This window comes from Taeniopygia guttata, chromosome 8, assembly GCF_048771995.1.
Source record: "Taeniopygia guttata chromosome 8, bTaeGut7.mat, whole genome shotgun sequence".
NCBI classification, from domain to species: Eukaryota; Metazoa; Chordata; class Aves; order Passeriformes; family Estrildidae; genus Taeniopygia; species Taeniopygia guttata.
The window spans coordinates 14,167,142-14,189,636 of NC_133033.1; the positions used below are offsets into that span (position 1 = coordinate 14,167,142).

General features: G+C 42.8%; 1 protein-coding gene across 3 annotated transcripts; it reads right to left on the reverse strand.

Moving 5' to 3' along the window:
* Positions 1–3,077: 3,077 nt before the first annotated feature.
* LPAR3 (lysophosphatidic acid receptor 3) lies at positions 3,078–22,005 on the reverse strand. 3 transcript variants are annotated; one of them, XM_032749876.3, is made up of 4 exons: positions 21,940–22,005; positions 16,002–16,515; positions 12,756–13,513; positions 3,078–6,325 (listed from the first exon to the last, which is right to left on the reverse strand). In XM_032749876.3, exons 3-4 carry the CDS (start codon positions 13,489–13,491, stop codon positions 5,976–5,978), a joined length of 1,086 nt encoding a protein of 361 aa, XP_032605767.2. In that variant the 5' UTR covers positions 13,492–13,513; positions 16,002–16,515; positions 21,940–22,005; the 3' UTR covers positions 3,078–5,975. The 3 variants fall into 3 exon arrangements, with proteins under 3 accessions (XP_032605767.2, XP_002186925.2, XP_072788924.1); XM_002186889.5 differs by having other exon boundaries at positions 21,685–21,987; XM_072932823.1 differs by lacking the exon at positions 16,002–16,515 and having other exon boundaries at positions 21,685–21,988.
* Positions 22,006–22,495: the final 490 nt, after the last annotated feature.

Genomic DNA, 22,495 nt, shown 5'->3' on the forward strand with positions numbered 1-22,495 from the left:
TGCCATAGTCTTTTTAATGGGAGTTTTTGTTTCTTTCTTTTGGGTTTTTTTAGGGAAGTTTGGCCATGTCTATGATTTTAGTGAATTTAACATTTAAGTGAAAATACAGCTATTGTTGAAAACAGATTAACAAGTGAATTGTATTTTTCTTAATCTTCATGTTGATGTTGTTACAGAGCCATATACCAGAATTTGAAGTGCACAAATGGGATTTTAGTAAAGGTTAATTCAGAAAAGAAAGCTGTCCCTAACACAGTTGTGTGTGGTAAGTACAGCAGAGGGTAGTTTAAATGTTAATTCACTTCAGCTCACATGTGAGGAGGTGCGTGGATGCATGTACAAAACAATTCACAACAGCGTATCTGTGAGCTGCAAAGTAGCACTTCTAAGTGGGTTGGAAGAAAACAGATGATTTTGCCTGCTTTGACAAAAAAACACTCTCAATACTATAAAAATGTGTACAAAAGAAGCCAGGGACCAAATGGCACTTGAAAGATAAGCAGGATGTTTTGAATAAAGGCTGAAAGCATATGAGTCTAAATTCCTTGTCTTCCAAAAGACCTTGTGGGTGGGGAGGAACTATCATGACCTAATTCCTCATTTCCAGATGGATTTTTTTTTCCCCTGATAGAAGCATGCCTAGTCACTGCAGAGTATAGCATTTAAGGGGGACTGTGTTTTACAAAGATTTCTAGAAAAAAAAAATCTGTGTCACTCCACACAGCAAGCAGAGGAAATAATGCAGCTGCTGGCTCATGACAAATAAAAAATCTTCTGTAGTTACTAGCAAAATGTGACATCCAGGGGTTGTTTTTCAGACCTACTACAGTTCACAATATGATCTCACAAAAATGGCTGTGCCAGCATAAGTAGGAGTGGTGCAAGGGGGAAAGTGGGATCATGTCTTTCAAGTGATTTAATTAGAATTATAGGCTGGGATGAATAACAGAATGTCCCTGCCTGCTTCTTTTTAACATCTCCATATAATTTCTTTTCTTGGCTCTAGTCTTGCAAGCAGCCATTGCTTTGGGCAGGACCAAAGGCTGATCCTGACCTGCATCTGTTTGGATAGTGGCCTGTGGCCAGAACCATAGGGAAAAAGCTTGAGAAATATTACAAGCTCAAAAGGACCCTTCCTCTATCATCTTCTGTTAACCAGTAGTTTAGAACCTTCATGTAGAGTTCACTGAAACTGCGAAAGAATCACATCAGAAGTATTGCTCCTATATTTCACTGCTACTTGGAAGAGAGTTTTAAGGGAAAAATAGATATAAATAAATATCTGATCAGAGAAAGGCACCATCATATAGCTGCAGTAATTATTGCAGTTCAAATACATGCACAAGCTGCCACATGCACAAATACAGATGTATTTCACCAGTCTGCAGGAATTACTGAAAAAAAAAATAAAAGCTCACAAAAAAACTATGCAGAGGGAAAAATAGTCACGGTAGAGCAGCCCCAAAGTAGTGGAAGGGTCGTGCTCTAGAGGCACTCAAGCTTTAGGAATCTGGCTGCTGTCCCAGAGGGACTCATCACCCACACCACCTAGGTCAAACTGACAGCACAGATATCAGGGAAACTTCTCTCCCACGCACACAGCTATTAAACAATGATCAGTCTAGCTGCTTATCCAGAAAGATCCAAAAGATCGATCATGTAAAATAAAACCTCATTGTTCCCAACTTTTAATAATAGTTCTCTGAAAAGCATCTCTAATGATTGTGACCACACAGGCTTTATGGGAGAGCAAATCACAGAGGACAGACCATACATCTTTGCCCTGGGAAAAGCCTTGGAGCATTTCTTCCTGGACCCTATGATCAACTGGAAAAGCAACTTTGGTTTGGGAGCTGGAGAGAGAAAAGAAGAGGAGAATATCACAAAGGTTTTCAAACCATAATTGCCATGAAAATGTTGTCTTAGAAGTATCTGCTTGCTACTTACTGCAATACAGCAGCTCTCAAATGCAGAAAGACCTCCAGCACCACCAGGAGCATGCAGAATCTCATAATTATCTGACTTAATGGTAACTCTCCCCTTTCCTTCCTCTGCCTTCTATGAACTAATGTCCCTGGGTTATTTGTGAGTGTTCACCCTAAAGCCTTCCCCAGCAGAATGTACTTATATGAATAGAAGCAGGCACAAGTCAACTGATACAGATATTTTGGGGTATTAGTGAAAAGGGAAGCAAGGGAACTCCAAGGAACTTGCCTTCACCAACTGCCTTTCATTATTTTAATTTTTTTTTTTCCTACTCAAGTATAAATAGTGCTTTAATGGTTTCCTTGAGACAAACTATTCTGACAAATGTTTATGGAGTTAATAAGGAATTCCCTGCCCTGTGAGTAGGTAGATGTTTAGACAGTTTGATACTGGAAACATTACACAGCCTGTGCTGTAGCTGGTCATAGGAAAGTTTGATGCAACATCAGTTTCCTTTTCCAGTCATGTCACATTGAAATTTATAGCAGTAGACCATGAGGTAGCAGCTCCAAGGAAAGAATTCTGCAGCAACAAAAGGCATGTCACTGCAGATAGTACCATTCTCCAAGTACCAGTTTGCATGCAGGCTTTTGGGGTTTTCTTTTTTTTTTTTTTTTCCTTTTTTGTTTTCTTTTTTTTTTTTTTTTTAATTAGACAACAGAAAGGATAAGAGACCTCAAACCCTCCCACTTACTTGTAGCAGAATGACTGGTAACACCCCTCAGACCTTAAGCCAGACCAGGAGTTCACTGGATGAGGTGCTGTAAAAAAAACCTAAGTCCTTTACCTTCACAGAAGTCATCTTTTCCTGCTGACCTGGAAATATCATCCACAGGTAGTTATTTTGTATCCTAAATCCCAACCTCTGCAGGAGAGACCTAATGTTTTTTCCCCTGCTGCAGATGCTCAAGATCTTCATCCAAGCTCTCATCAGGGAGTGATTCAACCAAGCAAAACATTGGCTGGTTTTGCTAGTAAATAGGAAAATTTTATTAAATCAACCCCCACCCCCGCCCTGGACCCACAGAAACATGAAACAACACTTCCCCATCGTTGTTCAATCACCATTCAAACAGGAGGCAAAACAAGACTTTCATTCTGAAGAACCATTTTATTTTCTATGAGGTTTGCATACAGAGCTTCAGCCTAGTTCAGACAAACCGTGCACTGCAGCAGCTGTGGGGACGGGGTGCCTGCATGCTGGGCCTTTGCAAGGCAAGGCTTTTGTAGTGGCACGGGGCAGGGGAAACAGGGGTGGCTTCTGTGGGAAGACACCAGAAACTTCCCTATGTCTGACAGAGCCAATGCCAGCTGGCTCCAAGGCAGACCCAGCCCTGTCCAAAACTGAGTCCATCAGCAACAGTGGCAGCAGATCTGGGATAACATATTTAAGATGGATGAAGAAAAATCTGTGCAGCTGCAGCTGAAGAGGAGAGTGAGAATTTGTGAGAGAAACAACTGTGCCAACACTGAGGTGGGCAGGAGGTGCCCCAGGTGCCAGAGCTGAGCTTCCCCTGCAGTCATGGAGGCCCATGGTGGAGCAGAGATCTACCTGCAGCCTGGGGAGGATCCCATGCCGGGGAAGGGGAATGCCCAAAGGAGGCTGTGAGCACATGGAAAGCCCATGGAGCAGGTCTGCTGCCTAGTGACCCCATGGGGGACCCATGCTGTTGGAGAAATTTGAGGAAAACTCTCCTGTGGGAAGGACCCCATAAAGGAGAGGGGAAGAGTTTGAGGAAACCTCACCATGAGGAGGAAGGAGTGGCAATGGCTGATGAACCAACCACGTTCCCCGTCCCCCTGTACCACTGTGGAATGGAGATAGAGAAAATCAGGAGTAAAGCTAAGCCCAAGAAAAACACAGAATGGGAGGAAAATATTAAGATCTGGGTTTATTTCCCATTATCCTACCCTGATGTGATTGGTAATAACTTAATTTTTCTCCAAGTCAAGTCTATAATTGGTGATCAATCTCTCCCTGTCCTTATCTTGACCAATGAGCCTTTTGTTTCATTTTCTCTCCCCTGTCCAGCTGAGGAGAGGAGTGATGGAGCAGCTTTGGTAGGCACCTGGTCTCCAGCCAGGCTCAACCCACCACACCACCACCTCCATAAAGCACCACTTTACACGCTTTTCAGAACACCAAAGCAGTGAAGTAGTAGTTGCACAAAAAATTGCATTATAATAGCAAAAAATGTGTAAACATTTTTAGCATTGCTCAAATACAGCCTCTACCTTGAATACTGGACCACATCCCTACAAGATGGGATGGGATGAGCATGTTACGGGAGAGCTCTCTGAAGAGGGCCTTACTGTGTTTGCAAGATACACTAAGGGCTGCTGTGAAGTCCCCCAGTGCATTCTGCAAATCCCCTGCTCAGCCTCTGAGCCAAGGGCTGGTTCTGTTTTGACCAACACAGTCCAGATATCCATATGCAAGAGGCACTAAAGGAAGAATTTGTCCAAACTGCAGCTGAACTTTATCTTTCAGCTTCATAAAATATGTCCTTGGTGTTGGCTTTTCATGTTTTCCTGTGATAATTCTAAATGGCCAAAACTTCCAGAACTTTTCCAAGTGACCTCTGGTTGGGGTAACCTGCCTTGATACTAGGGATCAGACTTTCTATAGGAGACAGCACAGGAAACTCCTCTTGAAGTTAAAATGGCAACAGGGAGTTCATTGTTGTTGAAACCAGACAGCATGAATAAGCCTTTTAGAGTACTGAGAAATCTACAATCCAGTTTTTAATTTAAAAGGGGAAACAGAAGAAGTTTACCCTAGAGCTTCGTATTGCTGGGCCCTCTGTTAGAGTGTAGTCCATAAGTCAGAACTCCAGCTGTTTGGGCTGTGGCTGCATCAGCATTAGATTTGATCAGTCATGATGCTGAAAGCCTTCCATGGCTCGCTGTTTCATGGCCCCTTCCTCGAGAACCTGTTCCAGTAAGATCTGCCTGCAAATCAGAGGTTAAATGTGGTCCAGACAAGACCTGACAATCAATGCATACTATACTATGGTAGGGGCTTAAATTGATTTCAGGTTTTTTTTGCCTGTAAATTAATTTCTATTTTAAATAGCTTGACTGAGCATGGACATATGGGTATTTAAACTTGCCTTAAAAGTTCCCTTGTAAACCAGAGGTTTGGATCTCATTTCTCTCAATGGTACAGCAGGTAAAGAGCAAACACACCCATTTGATGTTATCTAGGGAAGGAAAAAATGAGCATAATGAACACAGCCTCGATGCTTTTCAGCTAATCCACCCTCAATGCCTGCCTACACAACAGCAGCAGGAAGTGCACTGTCTTTGCCTGCAGTATTCACACCACTATGGAAGAAATAATCGTTTTTGTGCTTTCTGTACTCTCAGATCCTGACAGTCCATGGTCAGACATACACACACTGACACCTGGTCTGGGTCTCCCATCACAACCAAGTTTCTGGCATAGCTTTAATAAACTATCAAACTACCTATTTTGAAAGCAAGATAATGAGGAGGAAGAGAAGAGGTAAGCATGAACTATTTCATGAAATTCACAAACCAAGAAAACAGGCCACAATTCTGTCCAACCAAGCCTGCAATCCTCCTCAAGATGCACAGAAACTATACAAAGAATAAATACTCAATGAATACCAAACCTGCACAGTCAGGCAGATTTCTTCTCTCTGTAGGAGCTTAAGGAGGCTCTCTTTACATTGCTTACTTTTTGTTTCCATGCACAAGAATTCTCGGAGAGGTATTTATTCCATTCACATGAAAAAACAATTTCATGTACTTGAAAGACAAAAACGATGGCAGTACAGAAAGTTTTCTTCATTACAAAGTGTTTTTCCATCAGGCAATTATTTATAAGAACTTTTGTTAACACTGGAGTTGAGGCTCTGGAACAAAGTGGATATATTGTTTACTAGCTTTGCCAGTCGATCTCCTCTTACAAAACCTCTCCCTTCCCCCTCTCCATTTCCAGCCAAGTCAGTCCCTTGCATTTCTCAGGAGTTTCCTTTGTCACCAAGATCTCCTTTTCCACAAATTGTCCCTTGAATGATGCCATCTTCAATGTAGTGGCCCGAGATGTCCATGCTCCTGCAGAGAACTGTTGAGGGGATCCGGGATGAGCGTCTCTCCTGGCCCTTATCCTCAGAGGAGCAGCAAATCATCCTTTTCATAGTAGCCCACATCTCATCATCTTTGTATGAATAAATTATTGGATTCATGACAGAGTTCAACAGGGCCAGGAGAAGGAACCACCTTTTAACATGCTGAATCCCACAGTCAGTACAGTTCAGTCCATCAAGCAACAAGACAACCAGGCCAGGGGTCCAGCAGACAACAAAGGCACCTAGAAATATAGGAGACAATAAAAAGAAAACCAAATCTGACTTCAAACTTCTAGGGTCTTGGAGTTTTTAATATCTTACAAGATTATTGACTTTGTCAAAATTCTACACAAAAATGAGAAAAGCAGGAGAAGACGAAATTCTAATGACAGTAGCAAGATTGTGTCTGCTACAGCTCCTCTGCCAAGCCCTGAGCAGGAGGCAGGGCAGCTCTCAGAAGACTGCAGGGAGCAAGAATCTGAGCTGCTGGCAGCATCAATTCAAACACACATAGGAAAAGGTCATCACAACAGTGATTTATCCATGCTGATAAATAAACAAGAGTTCTGGAGCATTTAAAAGTAGAGAACTGGCACTGGAACACATTTCCTCTGTTCATCTCTCTCAGGTACAGCAGGAGAAGATACCAGGTGATTCACTTCCACCACTGCCATAATATGATCCAAAGAGAGAAGCCACCCCACGGCTGACTCTGCAGTGCCAATTAATGAGGCAGGTGTCACATAATTTACACATGTCCTGGGGGGAAAACCCATAGCTAGTGTAGGATGTGCCACTCCCTACAACACACAAGCACTGTGGGCTCCCAGTCACAGCCTCGCCCACCTCCTTCCACTGCTCCCTCCCAGGCTCTGCGTGCTGAGACACAGTAATTCAGCTGCTGGAAAAAAATTAGTTACACAGGAAAAGAGAGGAGGAAACAAATCGATGAATTGGTGAAGGTGAAGTGAAGGATGTAGGAGTCACGGCAAAGAAATGCACGGGTGGAAAAAAAAAACCCAAAAACAAAGCAGAAAAGGTATGAGGAAGTAAGTGCATAGTGCTCGAGGAAGAGAAAACTCTGCGAGAGAGGCAAAAGAAAACTAAAGGGAGAATGAGGTAGAAGAGATCTTAGACTGAACATAGCACAAAGAAAGCATTAAAATGGCTCAAAGGCAGTTCAATAATAGAGAAGGTTCATTTGCACCTTCCCTTGTTCCTGCACACCCACACTGTAAGTGAGGATGAGCAGAGGTAACACTGCTACCACAGGCTGGAGAGGGGCCCTGGGCTGCCCCATCTGCCCCTTGGTCTCCCCGCTGCACTGCACCCCGTGATCCCTCCCAGAGCCCAGGGAAGGAGTAGCCATATGCATGATAATACTAACTTAGCACAAGCCACAATTGCTGTCTGATGTACAGAAATAGAAAATTACAACTCTGCCCGGCAGTCACAGTTTGAACAATGCACCGAGGAAATTCCAACCACTTATCACAGCAGAGTTTCCCCATTTTGGAGCTTAGAAAAAAAAAAATCAACAAATAATAGGATCTGCATGCCTAAAAGTTCTCTGGGGATGTGGATATCTGTTCAACAATTTTGGTAGAACAAGCAAGTCCACCTCATCTTTGGAAAGCTGCTGATATATCCAAGCTGTGGAAGCCAGCAGTGGGAGGGAGCCTGGCTCACAGCAGGAGCCAGGCAGTGCCCAGCAGCAGCCCAGGCACCCACCAGCCACGCTGCACACACGGGCTGGGGTCAGCAGCACTGACACTTCTCCCCATTGAGGACAGGACTGGACATTGCCCACATGACAGGCAGGCCATAATGGTATGTTAAGGGGATTTGTGTGATTTAGCAAGCACTAGGATTGCTGAAAAATGTATCCAGGACAAGGTATTGTGGATCTTGCTGCAAACTTGTGTCCTGGACTACAGAGAAAATTCAGCTGATTTACTCTGCTCTAGACAACACTGAACAGAAAGGCAGGAGACCATTTTCTGCAGAAACTGAATTTTCTACTCTGCTGTACTAAGATTTTTGTGATACTAAGTACTAATTTTATGGTGTTAGTTTTGAGATACTGGTTAACATCAGTAACATTCCTCTGTTGCCCACTGGCACTGGGAGCTGTGTGCTGCTACCACAATGCTTGTTTTCCCTGGTCAGTCTCTGTACTATGCACTGGTTTGGCCCCTGCATGCTGAGTAAGCAGCTGTGAGCAGGGCACCAGTTCTCTCTTATCATCTACAATGGAGAAAACACAGCACAGAATTGCTGTCCTGGGGTTCACCAGCAAATCCCATCAGTTTTAACAAGTGCAGTAACCCAACAACCCAGACCATGCCATACCTGGTTAAGTGTCTCAGCTCTGGACACAGAGCTTGCACTACTAAGGGTCACTGGCAAAGCTGCCAATCCACCAGCTCCATGCAGAAACTGAGATGGTGACAAACCTTCCTTAGAACAGATGCTGAAAGCATTTTGCTCACTTCTACCATAAAGAATGCCATGTGCAACCATGCTTTTATGGAAGACCCCAAAAGGCACATTTAACAAAAGACAGAAATCTCTCCTTCAAACAGAACCCAAGATTACAGGCAGAAGTAGTCCATGAACTCATAGGATGTATCCCTGTCTATCTATATGATCAAAACCCTAAAAGGTTGCAGCTTCAAAAGTAAAGAAAGATAAAAGACACCTGCAGGTGTGTCTCCACACATTTCCCACAACCAAAAACAAGAACGGGGCAATGCAGTGACAGTGTCCAAGTTACTGGATAATGCTTTCTTGGGGCTGCTTTGACTCCATCAAAAACACTTTTTCCTCTTAGCACCACAGAGATGAAAGTGAGGCACGTCTCAGACTGCAGCCTTGCTCAGATTTTGTTATTTTTACCACCAAGCTTTCAAAGGGAACCATGGTTAAGCATAAAAATATACCTTAGTCTCAGCCCTTCAGCAATTTTCTTGTTTGCAGAATATTTATCCCATAGGAGCTCCCCTCCCTGACAAAGTGCCACACTCCAAAAATAATTTAACTTCTGGGACTCATTAAAATTCACAAAAGGGACATGCAATACAGCCTGACTGCCACATAGATTAGAACAACTCAGAGTCTCTTCACCAGATTATGGGAGATCACATGTCACAATGCCTCAAGGTTAGTCTGAGAATTTTCCATTAGATTTAACCATGGAATTTATTGTAGATTACATCACCTCTGATTAAAAAGTAATTCCTGTGATCTGGAAGCACTACTGGTGCTTCAACAGCATCATTTCACTAACTCCTGCGCATCAAGGCTGTTCCTGAGCATGCCAACACTGAGAGAAAAAAAAAAGTGCAGTAGGTTCCAGATGCCAGTGCCACATGTGTGACCAAGTTAAAACAGCAAGTTACCAATTAAACTATAAATTCACTGAAACTGAAAATCATCCCCTCCAGAGCTGCTATTTCAGCAGGAATCTCACTGCCAGGTTCAGAGGAGCTACCACATGCACAACCATCTGAAAATCACATACCCTCACACCTGCAGCCACTCTTCTTCAAAGCTACAGTCACAGGCTGAGCTGGGATTATGCCACAAAGTCAGCTCAAGAGGATTTTGGCCCCTTTTTCTTGGTTTCACATCTTCCAGTTTCAACTAGATGACACCTGTGGTTCATCATGCCAAAGGGAAAGCCTTACTCCTGTACCATGATGGACTATTTTAGGGGTTATGGCAGGAATGTGCAGATGACAGAGACTTGACTCCCAGCCTCTGGAAGGGACCCTCCAAGCCTAAGTGATGGTGCAAAAAGCCACCTGAAGCTGCGATCACCAGGAATCCATGAAATGACTCTAAAATCTCAATTCCCCCCAACTCACAGCTGTAGGGCCATGGGAGGGGAACACCCAAAGAGGACAGGGATGTTTTGCTGTGAGGGCAGCCAGCCACAGCCCAGCCTTCCCAAGGAGGGAGCAGGAGGAAGCTGGGAGGAGCAGCATGCCAGCAGTACCCAGCTACACACAGCCTCCTTCCACACAGCAGCACAGGAGAAGGATTTTGTCCTGAATCTCCCATGAAACCAATAGAGCACATGAACAAGAATGATGGGAATTATTATGCATTACCCAGCACAGCATTTTGGAATGGGCTTTTAGTTAAGACAGTTATCAGGTCTGTACTCCAAAGCATTTTCAAATGTTTCAGAAAAAAATATTAAAAATAACTGCTTTGGGCAAAATCCACGTGCTGCATATAGCTCTAGGCTCTTGCATCAGAGGTTAGAACCAGAATTTTGGAAGAATCACTTTGGCCACTTGGTGTCTCTTGGTAATTGGAAAGTCCAGAAAACAAGCTATTTGGTTTTTAATGCATTTTGCACACAGTGCTTGAATAACTTGGCCAGGAGATCACATTTCAAACTATTTAAAAAAATTAAGTTCTCATTCTTGGAAATAAATGGTTATAAAAAGCCCCTCAGAGTTAAAATTTGGAGAACTGATATGAAAGAACATGTCAAGATACATTTCCTCTAACACATGAGCTTGAAGTAGACTGTACACCCAGCAACAACAACATTATGATCTCTAAAGCAGCACTCAGACTAAGTTAAATTTGCCTTTCCCAGCACACAATAACATTAAATGTTCTGCCTGAATTATAGTTCAATTTCATGGCTGAAAAGCCATATGCTGTAAGAGGAAGCTAATGCTGAACTTCAAATCAACCCATAGTCCTTAGGCCCCACTCCATAGGAAAAGAAATACCAAGTTCAAAATGAGATTTTAAGTGGGGTCTCTTTCCACAGAGCAGCATGGTCACAGAGAACACTGAAGGCTTTCCACAGCATAAAGGACCACGAGAGATGAGCGAATGGCAGCCGCCATCCCTGTGCCTCCAACCCCCACACTGGCTGCAGGGTGCAGTCCTGCCTTCAGCAGAAATGCTCAGAGAACTGCTTTTTAAAAGTGCTGTTTTCTGTCTGTTTGCAATGCAGCAGTTAACTACAGTCTACTCATCCCTATGCATTAGGGCAGGATCAGAGTTGGAGCAATTCAGAGTTTTTCTGCAGGGGTTTTCTCCTTCCAGGTGGACGGTTTAGGTTTCACTGCACCAGAGCTTGGGTGGGGCAAAAGATCAAATCTTGTTCCTGCAAATCAAGGGCAGAGGGACAGGAACAACCACCAAATTTACTCTCAAAAAATAACAGTTGGGGGATGATTTAGAAGGAAAAAGCTCTGGCAGCAGATAAACCATCTACAGAAGACACAGAAGTATAAGTGAGAACCTTCTACATGCTTGAACTACCAGTCTGCTTTCTTTCACAAAGTCAGGCACTGTGAAGTTTGATGGATTTCAGCTTATGAAGGTCTTTAAGACATCATTTGGTAGACAAAGGTGCTATAGCACTATAATTTCAGGAAAAAACAATAAAATCAGGTACCACACTGTGCAAAGAGCACCCAAAAACTTCAAGGGGAAGAAAGTGTCCTCAGCTTGAACTTCCTACTCTGGCAAGTCCTATCTCCATGAAAAATTACACTTTTGTCCCCAATCTTGCTAGTTCTACCATGCTGCAGTATGACACAACTGTGTCCCAGGTATACATGACCACCAGCTTTCCCAAAAGCTCCAGTTCTGCTACATTGGCTCATCCAACCTCAAAACAGCTGTTAGAGCAGTAAAGCCATATTTGTGGGTTAGAGTCCACCACCACCTGAGCCCAGCTTCACAAATGTCTCAGTGTACCTCCAGCTCCACCTGGAGCCCTGCTGGCATGATATTTGGTTTCCAGGACACGTCTTGTTCAGATTCAAGTAATTCTGGAGAAAATTGACTGCTACAGCTGGTATTTGTTCCAAGAATCAGTCACCTGGTCTGTTCCTCTCCAATTTAATGTATACTACATCACAATTCCCTGATGAAGTGATCTGAGCTGCTCAAGTATCAACAGTGTCTTTAGGGTAGAACCCAAGGCAAATCTCATGTTATGATTTAGAGATATAAGGCTAGACTCTACCATGATTATCTAGAAGTACTTTGCACCATGTAATATCCACAGAATGAAGGTGAATCCTTCCCTTGAAAAGCAAACCTCTATCAAAGTTGCAGACCCACCAGCCATTCTCTCCTTTCCCCAGAGAAGGTGCATTTCCAGGGGGAAGAAGTTTCTATGCCCAGGAAACAGCCAAGAGGAAGATGTGCGAAGAAAACTACTGACATCCAACATTAGTGTTCATGACCTTGTGCAAATATTAAAAAACATTATTTTGAAAATGTTCTACTAGGTAATTATAAACCTTCACAAGCCTTTCTCCAAAGTGATTTTGTATCTTCCTGCTGAAAACAAAAACAAAAACCCCAAAAAAACAAACAAATGCCAAAAACATTTACCTTCACAATTTGTGTTTTGTAACAAGGTGCCTACACTTTTCTTCTATGTGTTGACCAGTCCTCTGTCTCATGTTTCTGCATAGTGCAACAGCTCTTTCAGTGTCTAAAGCACACAGAAGTCTAGATGCCTCCAGCACTTAAAAGTTCAGTGAGGTTTCTTTGTGTTAGGAGGACTGAGTGATTTTTGTACAGCTTTTTGTTGGTTTGTTTCAAATAAAAACTGAACCAAACCAACACAAACCAATTCACTGGCACTGCCAGCCTTGCCCACCATGGTTTGTGGTCTCTTACCTAAAACTGTCATGACAGTCTTCATAAGCTTCACAGGGGTTCTCCTCCGACTGATGGACCCACTAGTGTGTGAGGACAGGACATTGGTTTTCCTCTGGACGTACATGTAGATTCTTATGTAAACCACCACCATAATGAAGAAGACAACCAGGTTTAAGACACTCCAGAACACCAGGTAACTTCTGCTGTAAATGGGTGCCAGGGATGAGCAGACAGTAATGTCACACAGGCAGTTCCAACCCAGGGTCGGAACGGCACCCATGAAAATAGCAATGGCCCAAATGGATATAATTAAGAACGTGACTCTCTTCTTGGTGAGATTGCTGTGGATCTTCATGCGCATGATGGACATGTGGCGCTCCACTGCGATGACGAGGAGGTTCACCAGGGACGCCGTCAGGCTGGTGTCCAGGAGACCCTGGCGCAGGAACCAGCGGTTAACTGTCAACGTCTTCGACACCGGGCCCGTGTTGAACATCAAGAAAACATAGGCAATTCCAGCAAAAAAGTCAGCAGCTGCTAAGTTGGCCAGAAGATAGTAAAAGGGAAAATGAAACCTCTTGTTCTTCACCACAGCTGCTATGACCAATGAATTTGAAATAAAAATGAAGAGGCAGAAAAAGGTGCCAAAGCATAGAACACCAATGAGCTGTGGTCCTGTCCACTCATCCGCCGTGTCCGTCTTTGTCCTGTTGTAGAAAAAGTCCATGCGCTTGTCATAGTAGCATTCGTTCATCCTGGATTAAAGCCCCTGCATCCTAGGAAGGGTGGAAGGGAAAAAGGAAGATTAACAATCAGCTAATAGTCCTTGCTTCAATCACTACACCTTCCTTCCTGGGGGACAAGAGGGTGTGGAGGCTTTAAGTAAAAATTCAAGCTGTACAGGATTGACACGGAAGATATTCTGGAGGACCACAGTGCATGGTCCTTGGCTGAATCAGGAATTTTAAAAGATTTTCCTACTTTAAAAATTCCAGCAAAGTTCTTTTGCACAAGCAGTCATACTGTACAAGCAACAAACTGGAAGTTAAAAAATTACTTTCTGGAGGTCATGGAGAAAATCTGAGCAACAGCCAAGCCATTCTTGCTGTGAAATCCCATGTTTGAGCCACAGCCCCATCATTATTTCCATTTCTCAGTGTAGCCAGTTGGGAAGCACAAATCATAACTCTTCCACTTTACTGACTAAGCAATAAAAGGCCCATTATGGAAAACAACTCTTTTGTTTTTCAATTATATATTAATAAATGTAAAAAATGTGTGTATATAAGATACTACAGGCATATATATTCTGAACACATATCTGTTATTTACTAATAGAGGACTTAAGTAAACATGCTGAAAAGGGAAAAGTATTTTCGAGATGTTTGACTATTCTAAAGCCAGGAATTATTTTACTGGGCTCTCAAGTACCACACAGCCCAGTTATCTTTAAAGCCAAAATCCAGCTCCCTTCCCAACCACAGGTTAAAACAAGCCCCAGGAACAGCATTGCTGGGGTTTATTTCTCATACCCACTCAGCACTATTTTGGACACAGCTATTAAACCTGATGATGGAGAGGGAGTCCAAGTCCAAGTTCCAGATTACATCACACTTCTGCTACTCTGGGCGAGGTCAATGTCAGCTGCTTTGGCAATTTTACTGCCTTTTTTATGAACCAAACTGAACCTGCACTAATTTACACAGGAGATCTGACAGCAATTACTCATGGCTGCTGGACCCCATGCAGGGTCTCATAGTACAGAAGGGAGAGTTTGCATCTGATCATCACCAGCCCTCACATCCACTGTCAGTATCTGCAGAAGGGTTTTAACAGCTCATTAACAGATTGTATAGTTTTAGCAAAACCCAGGAACACAGCCATGGCACAAAATCTAAATCAAACTAGATGTTATACACCGTGGCAAACAGCAAAAAAACCTAGAAGACGAAAAGATTTTAAAAAGCATAGGCTTTCCATCTCTGCAGCTAAAATTGTTGTCAGATAAACATGAGGTTCACTTAGTCTGTTATTACCCTGTGGTTATTTTACAGTTAAATCTCATCTCCCCAGGGAGTGGGAAGGAAATTAAACAATCCCCAGCAGGCTGGTTAATGCACCACTGTTATATTAAAGGTTCATTCTAAGCTTTGAACTAAAAAGGTCTATCTCTTGTCATTTATGTTATGCTACCTGTGTTATTTCATGCAATATTTACAGTAATTTTAAATCAAATTACACTATTATATAATTAATATTTTCAGGAAATTTATATTTTTTAATATTCCATTTTTGCTGAACTAGTTCCTTAGCCTTTTTTCCTTTATTTTTCTTAATTCTCACCTAATAGTCAATGTGAAAGCAGGCCACTTGACATTGTTGTCGATTTTACTGCCCTCAAGAACCTGGCCAGCCACTTTTTTTACAAAAGTCTATATTACTCAAAGCATCAAATTTAAGCACATAGAACTAAGAACAGCTAATTAAGGACAAGAAGTGGAAGGAAACAAGTAAATCATCCCTTGCACTGAAACATTACAGAGCATCCCTCCATCTAAAAATAAAAAAGCCTCAGCAATGCAGATCTACTGCAGTGAGTCAACTGGAATTCAGCGCCCACTGCTCCCTGTTCACAGGAACAAGGGGGAGTTGGGCAGTCAGGACATTCCCCATTCTCACCCAGGAACTACTCAAAAATCAAATTCAGTCTGTAAGTGACCAGAAGTCCCTGAAGAGTGGCAGACAACAGCTACTCAAGTAGCCAAGTGCTGGGAACCCTGCCAGCAGAGAAGCCTCTGCTCTAACACATCAAGGCAGCAAAGGACTTACTGAGCTTGACATTAAGGTTTTACAGAACAGCTGAAATGCCTGCAAATAGAAGCAGCATTTTGGGCAAGAATGGCAGGGAAAAAAAAAAAAAAAAAAAAAAAAGAAAAAGGGAAAAAAAACCCCAAAAAACAAAAATAAATCCCCAAACTGTGAAAATTACAGGGAAGGTTTTTTGAACATGTTGTATCTTGCTGTGTAATCATCTCAACAGATGAATCTCTTGCTTGCAGTGACAGGAGAGTAAAGAAATCTACAGATGCTTTTTGCATCTCATCTGTTCAAAAGCTTAAAGAAATCCAAAATATCAATGATGAATTTATTCTAAATACTTCAGCTTAATGAAGTCCCATCCTTATTTGAAGTAGTAACCAAAGAAAAAAAAACATTCACCCATCCATAATTCTCCACTGAAATAATTACACTACAAACACTTACTGTCACACAGCAGAGCTCAAATGACAAATGATTTTGAAAGAGATGTCTTGAGGTATTGAGGTAAGATGAGGAGGAGTAGAAAAGCATCCAGCTGAGGTCTCAGAGTCACAGGGCAGACTCTGGAGATTTCCAAATGGAAGCTGCACCAATGCAGAAGCTCAACTGGAGCAAGTTTACATCCCAGTCCTTCAAAATGAAGATGCAGCACTTGGCTGCCTGCTCCAGCCTGAGTGCACAGAGCACTTACAACACCAGGGGCCTTGCAGACAGTGCAAGGTGTTCTTCACACCTTTATCCAAAGTCCTCCCAGCAGAATGAGCCTGGTCTCAGGGGAGCTGTACAGCTGTGTCAGAGCGATGCAGCTGAATCCTCAGAGTCCACAGCAGGCACCAGATGCAGGATAGGATATCCCATAGTTTTTGGCATGTGACATGTCCTGGCAGGACTTTCTTCTCCAGGTCTTCTCTTCTGCAGCCAAATCAGAGATGCTTATCTTGATCAGGGCAGGTTTAAACTTAAGAAGAAAAAAATAACCCTTAAATATAACCCTTCATTAAAAATAATCCTTAGATATTATATATTTCAGATCTGTTTATTAAGTACACAAGAATTTAAGTACTCAGACAAAATACCAAAGTTAGTAGAAAAACAGCTAAACTTCTCAGTCCAGACTTAAAAAGGCAAGAGAGTCATCCAGAGTCTGCAGCAGAGAGCTCCCACATTGTGCTACTCACTTTAAGAAGAATTGCCTTATTTGCTTTGAAATTGTCTCTCCCAAGCTTGATAATTATTGGGTTTTTTAATGAGAAAGGACAGCAAACAATCTCTAGTCACCTGTTCTACATCACTTGGTGTTTCCTGTCCCATCACGCAGCTCTCCAGCAGTTATCACATATTGCATATTCTACAGGGGAGTTGAGCTAACAGCTTGCTCTTTTACTTGCAGGCAAATATATCAAAACTTGTCAAGTGCCAAAAACATACCCTTGTCTAAAAGGTTCTTTCCCTCATTTCAGCTTATTTAATTACCTAATTTTAACCAACAGTAGCCACAAAGATCGCAAACTGATGGACTATGAACTGCATTTTTCTCTACCACTCTTGAGTAAACATTCAAGCTTTTTCTCTTTTTTGAGTGGGAAAAATCCTCTCTTCCAAAAAATCTCAAAGAATTTGGGATTTTAGCTAAATTTTTTTCAAATGCAAAAGCATTTGAAAGCACTTCAAGAATTCTTCCCAATGCATCTTGAACTTTGTCTTAATGACAGATGTATATACTTTAATTGTGACAGTATAACTCCTACCAAGTCAGAATATGTTCTTCACTGTTCTTTAAATAAAAGTCAAGAATTTGCATGAGTATGTAGGAATATATTACACTAGCTAACTGAATAAAGAGTTAGTGAAATAAAACAACACCTAGATAATATTTTCGACAAAAGGTTTGGCTAGTTGTAAGCTAGCATGCTTTAATGGTTGTTATTCAATTGGAATCTTGTTTACTTCAATAAATTCACTGAAAATCTGTATTTATAATGGCATTTAGTATCAGTTATTTAAGTCAAGGATTTTGCTGATTGAAACGGTGATTAAAATTAGCTTTAAATAACTTTGATTAAAAAGTAAATATCGCCTGTAAATCAGCTCTGAGTTACTCATTATTAATGCAAACATTTCTGAAGGAAAACACAAATAGTATTTTAATGATAAAGTCATTATAAAATTTACCCTGCAAGCCATAATGTGATTCAAGGCACACCCCCATGGTTTTCTGCCTCTTCCCTTGTCCATTAAAAACCAAGATGTTTCAGTATGTTGGCTACAATTTTATTGAAGGGTTGGCGTCAGTTTGGAGGACTTTGATGGCTTCTGCCCTGTTTCTGTATAGATGCAAGAGGGGGGAGCAGACAGGCCCGGGGTGGCACAGAAAGCTACAGTAAAGGGATTCACGCCAGCTTTAGAGATGGACCGAAAGGCCCTGAGAGCAAAACTGAGCCTAAAACAATAGCAGTGAAGCCCTTTAGCAGGGCAGCAAGCCATCTCAGGGGAGAGGGAGGGGTGTGTGCCCAGGCAGAACACCAGCCTGGTTTACTGAGCTGGCACAGGAATTTCTGTGCAGAATTTCAGGCAGTTCAACACCCAGAATGATCCACAGTGGAACAGGAGAGATGACAGAGCCAGTACAGTCCGGGCAGGGCTGTGAGATGGCGCAGAGGAGCAAGCTGTGCCCAGGCTCAGCCTGCAAAGCAGGCAGGCTGCCAGCCCCGCCTGAGCACTTTGCCTCCTGTCTCCCCTTCTCCATTAGCAAAGACCAGGTATTAAATACAGATCTCTAAGAGATTTTGAAACTTATTATAAAAGTTGCTCTGCAGAAAGCTGAGTTTATCACAATGACTGATCACAGGCACAGGTGGCATACTGTGAAATACTCTCTTCACATTCAGACTGTCACTGCAGAGAAATATCAGCAGCAATTGCCTACTTGCACATATTCCTTTGGCTTTTTAAATCTACCCTACAAGCAGCAGATGGCTCTCATAGAGCACCACAAAAGGAGTGTCTGGAGGTTTGCAGCCAGTGCAGCCCCTGCCAGGGCCCCCCACAGCACAGCATTTGCCTGCCCGCACCCTGTGCCACAGGCAGACACAGGCACCCTCTGTCCCGTCCTCTTCTTCAGGATAAACCACCCCTGCTTCTTCTTGTTCTCATTACTGAAAAGCTCTCTCACCTTATTTCTCAGAGGAAGGCATAGGCAGAAGAAAGCCAGGGTGCTGGGCAGCCAGAGTATACACAGCAGCAGTACCAGCTCAGAATGGGAATTGGTTCCTTGTTCCCCTCCACACCCTGCTACATGTATGGCCACGGAGGAGAACACAACCAAATGATTGCACAGTAACCCAAGAAACCCATCCAGGTTACCTCAGCTTAGAAAGAAATACCAGTGCAGAAAAGGGTGTGTACCACAACAGAAGCCAAAGATGTTAATATGTAACTGTAAGGAAGAGTTTTGTGAGGTAAGTGCTCTGGTTCACTTTCAATTGTCTCTAAGAGTTTATTGATATTATAACCCAAATCAATTTAGATAAACAAACTGAAAGGAAGCACATAAAGAGCACAAAATTATGCATACAAGTATATCTAAACTAAAGCTTTTTATTTTTATCTGGTACTACTAGAAGACATAATTGAAGCCAACATTCATTTAATAAGTTTTACAGAGACAAGTTATCTCAGAAATGCAACTGTTTTACATTTTGTTTATTACAGAAATTGTGCAGGCACTGCCTGTACTTGAAACAGCATGGTATGTAATACACTTCAAGGACCTGAGAATGTAATTTTTAAAAACATTTTTAAATGCAGCTTTACAAATTGAAAAAAAACACAAAAGTTATGTCTAAAAACCATGAGGCCAAATGAATAAGTTTTTCAACAAGAAAATGTGCTTATTAGTAAGGGAATCTACTTGTGGTTTTGTTTGGCTCTATTTTTTTTCTTTAACTGTAGTATCTACAAGTTCAGATAACTTTCTGAACTCAAATCAATTACTCCCAAGTAGCATTATCCCACTACCTTGGTCTTCAATACCTTTTAGACTAAGGAGAGCAAAGTGCCATATCCATTTTCTCTCCAAGCCTGTTTCACCTACATAATGTTAACTTAAGGAAAGTACAGCAAACTCATACTTCCACCAAGGTTCTGGATATTTCCAGCAATAGTCCATTCCTGTGGTGTCATCTTTTGGACTGGGAAGGGAGTGGGGCAAAAGGAATGAAGATGATTCTTTGGCAACTCTTAAGTATCTGTGGTGGAAACATTTAAGGTTTTTGTTTATCATACATCCTGCATAAAAGACTGTGCTACATGGCACAAATAGAGAGCCTCAAGAAAAGTATTAAACCTACCAAAAATGTAGAACCTCAAGACTAAATATTTAAAGTTGCAGAGAGAGGAAGTAGTACCACCAGACACGAACCACAGAGCTCTGTACACACAGTCTAATAAGAGGCTTAAAAATCACTGTTAGAGCACACAAGTGTCACCCTGTGCATGTAAGTGACAGTGCTGCTCCTCTGCAAACTGCTGCAGGCTGACACTGAACTGTGAAACAGAGATACAGGGGCACCTCCACCAAGATATTACAAAGCTCAGGCTCCAGCTCCTGAAATCCCTTTTGTACAAAGCTGCTCTAATGCACTAAATTGTCTGAAAGCTCTTCTACATTGCATAAATTTGCTAGGGACAGATAGCAAGTAACTCACTAGTTACCACAAGTTTAGACTTCAGACTTGATAATTTAAGACTTTCTGAAATTATGGTTTACTAGATCTATATATGGAGTTCAAACTAAAATCTTTGCTGCAAAGCCTTCATTTAGTCTCCTTTAAGTGTGGTTCTGGAAGGAGCTGGCAGGTCATCCTATAATGCAGAAACAGACACAGCATTTAAAGTATTTAAAAGTCATTCAAACAGCCTATACATTGTGAAACATGCCTAGAAGAAAATACCTGTTCTGCTTCAAAAGTAAGTTTCCCATTTCTGCAGAACTTCCAGGTCCTCTCACTAATCACTACCAGCTCCATTTTAACAATCAAAAAATCAGCTTTCTTTCACAAAACCTACAGAATGCAGATACAGACTATTTCAGCACAGTCCCAAACAAGTCAACTTTTACTGTTTATTTTCAGGACATACTAATGATTAACTAAATCACACCACTTCTGCTTAAAACAAGTCACTTGACTGCATCTGATCTTTTTAGAGATTCAGAGCCTGGGTTCACAGGCAAATGTGTCAGTGGAATTGTTAGAAATAGCACACTCTAAAACATATTTGGTCAAGACATAGAAGTTGGTCTAATGGCATAAGAGTGGAATTCAGATATGTCAGTCTTTAATACCCAAGATAAATACATTCCCTACAGTGTCAAATCATATATTCCTGAGATTTTATTTCATTATCTGATAGCATAAAGCATATGCTGGAACACATTCCTAAAAGGTCAGTGTAACGCAGGAGGATAAGGACACAGCCAGTCTAACTTATCTGAAATTTTCACCCAGCATTCTGAAAAAAAGCTTAATACATCTCTCAGCTTTGCATGGTGGTAAGAACTACTGCTTCTTTACGATTATGTGGATTTGGTTTCTGGGGTTCTTTGATTTGTCTGCTTTTAGTTTAATTTTCAGTACAGAGATAAGCTTAGTGAAATTAAATTTTGCATCATATAATTGGAATTGAGTTCTGCTTTCTACTGCACCTTTTAGGAGACCATAAGAACATGCAAGAAATCACACACTCAGCATATCTTAAAGAACAAAGCTACAGCAATACAGTTTACCAGTCTGCCACAAGAAATGTCTTCTTCTAGACTCACATCACAGATAGGAGAGCAGACGTAAGTACACGGTCTCTGGAAACACAAGGGTACAAAACTGCTTCGTCTCCCTCTCCCTCCGGCCCCGACTTTGTTTCCTTAAGGGAAAGAACGTACCATGCAAACTAATGCAGCGCATTTTTTCGGTGTATTGCACAGATTAAGATAGCACCGTATTAAAAAACCACTTAACACAGGACCCTTTGCCGGTGCCCGCGGTCCGTACCAGCTGCCCGTGCCTCAGCAGGGCAGGGCCCCTCGCACCCAGGGCTGCGCAAACGGAGTCTCAAACGCGCGGAAACTCACGTGTGTGTTTCTGAACGCGCGGGTCCGTGTCCGCACACACCGCGGCGGCTCTCCGGGACCGAGCGGCAGCACCGGCGCTGCCCCGCCGGGCTCGGACTCCGCTACCGCCGCAGAGAGTTTTACAGAACTGAAGAAGTTTTGCCAGCCCGACTCCCGGAGCTCGACCAGCCCGCAGTAACAGTGTTCCTGCCCACCGCCGCCCCGGCCCCGCAGTCGGTGGCAGGGGCTGAGCCTGCCCGCCCCGGCCGCACTCACCGGCAGCCCCGGCGGGAGCGGAGCGGAGCAGCGCCAGCGCCGCCGCGGGCTCGCCCGCCCCGCTCCGCTCCGCGCCCCGGCCCGCCCCGCCGGCCTTAACCCGTCCGGCCCCGCCCGCCCCGCACCTGCCCCCGGCGAACGGCAGAGCTCGCCCGGGCCTTCGGTTCCTCCCGGGACGAAAGTTTGGCTCTCCCCCAGCAGCGGCTGCTGCGGAGAACGCTAGCGAGACCCCCGAGCTGCACAAGTCTAAAGGGCTGTGCGGCCCGAAACGCCCGTCAGAAGGTCCATCATCATCACGCATCAGGAAACAAATGCAAAACTCAGATAAAACTGCAATAACTTTTGCGAATAGATCCGGACAGTACGGACAGGTAGAGCACTACACGTAGCTGTTCTTTGAAACAGTGTAAAAAGCAAACGAGAACCATTTCAGGGTGATAGAGAAACTTGGCGGCTCATGCCACCTCCAAGGGGCAGGACTGAGCACACACAGCTTTGCAATCAAAGACAAGTCAAACTCAAAAGTAGATGGTAGTACAAAATCAAATTTATCCAA

Excerpts from the sequence above, each read along its gene's own strand:
- LPAR3 (XM_032749876.3), bottom strand. The coding sequence starts at position 13,491 with ATGAACGAATGCTACTATGACAAGCGCATGGACTTTTTCTACAACAGG. Across the intron at positions 6,326-12,755 it reads GACTGTCATGACAGTTTTAG|GTGCCTTTGTTGTCTGCTGG; the intron begins GTAAGAGACCAC and ends CTATATTTCTAG.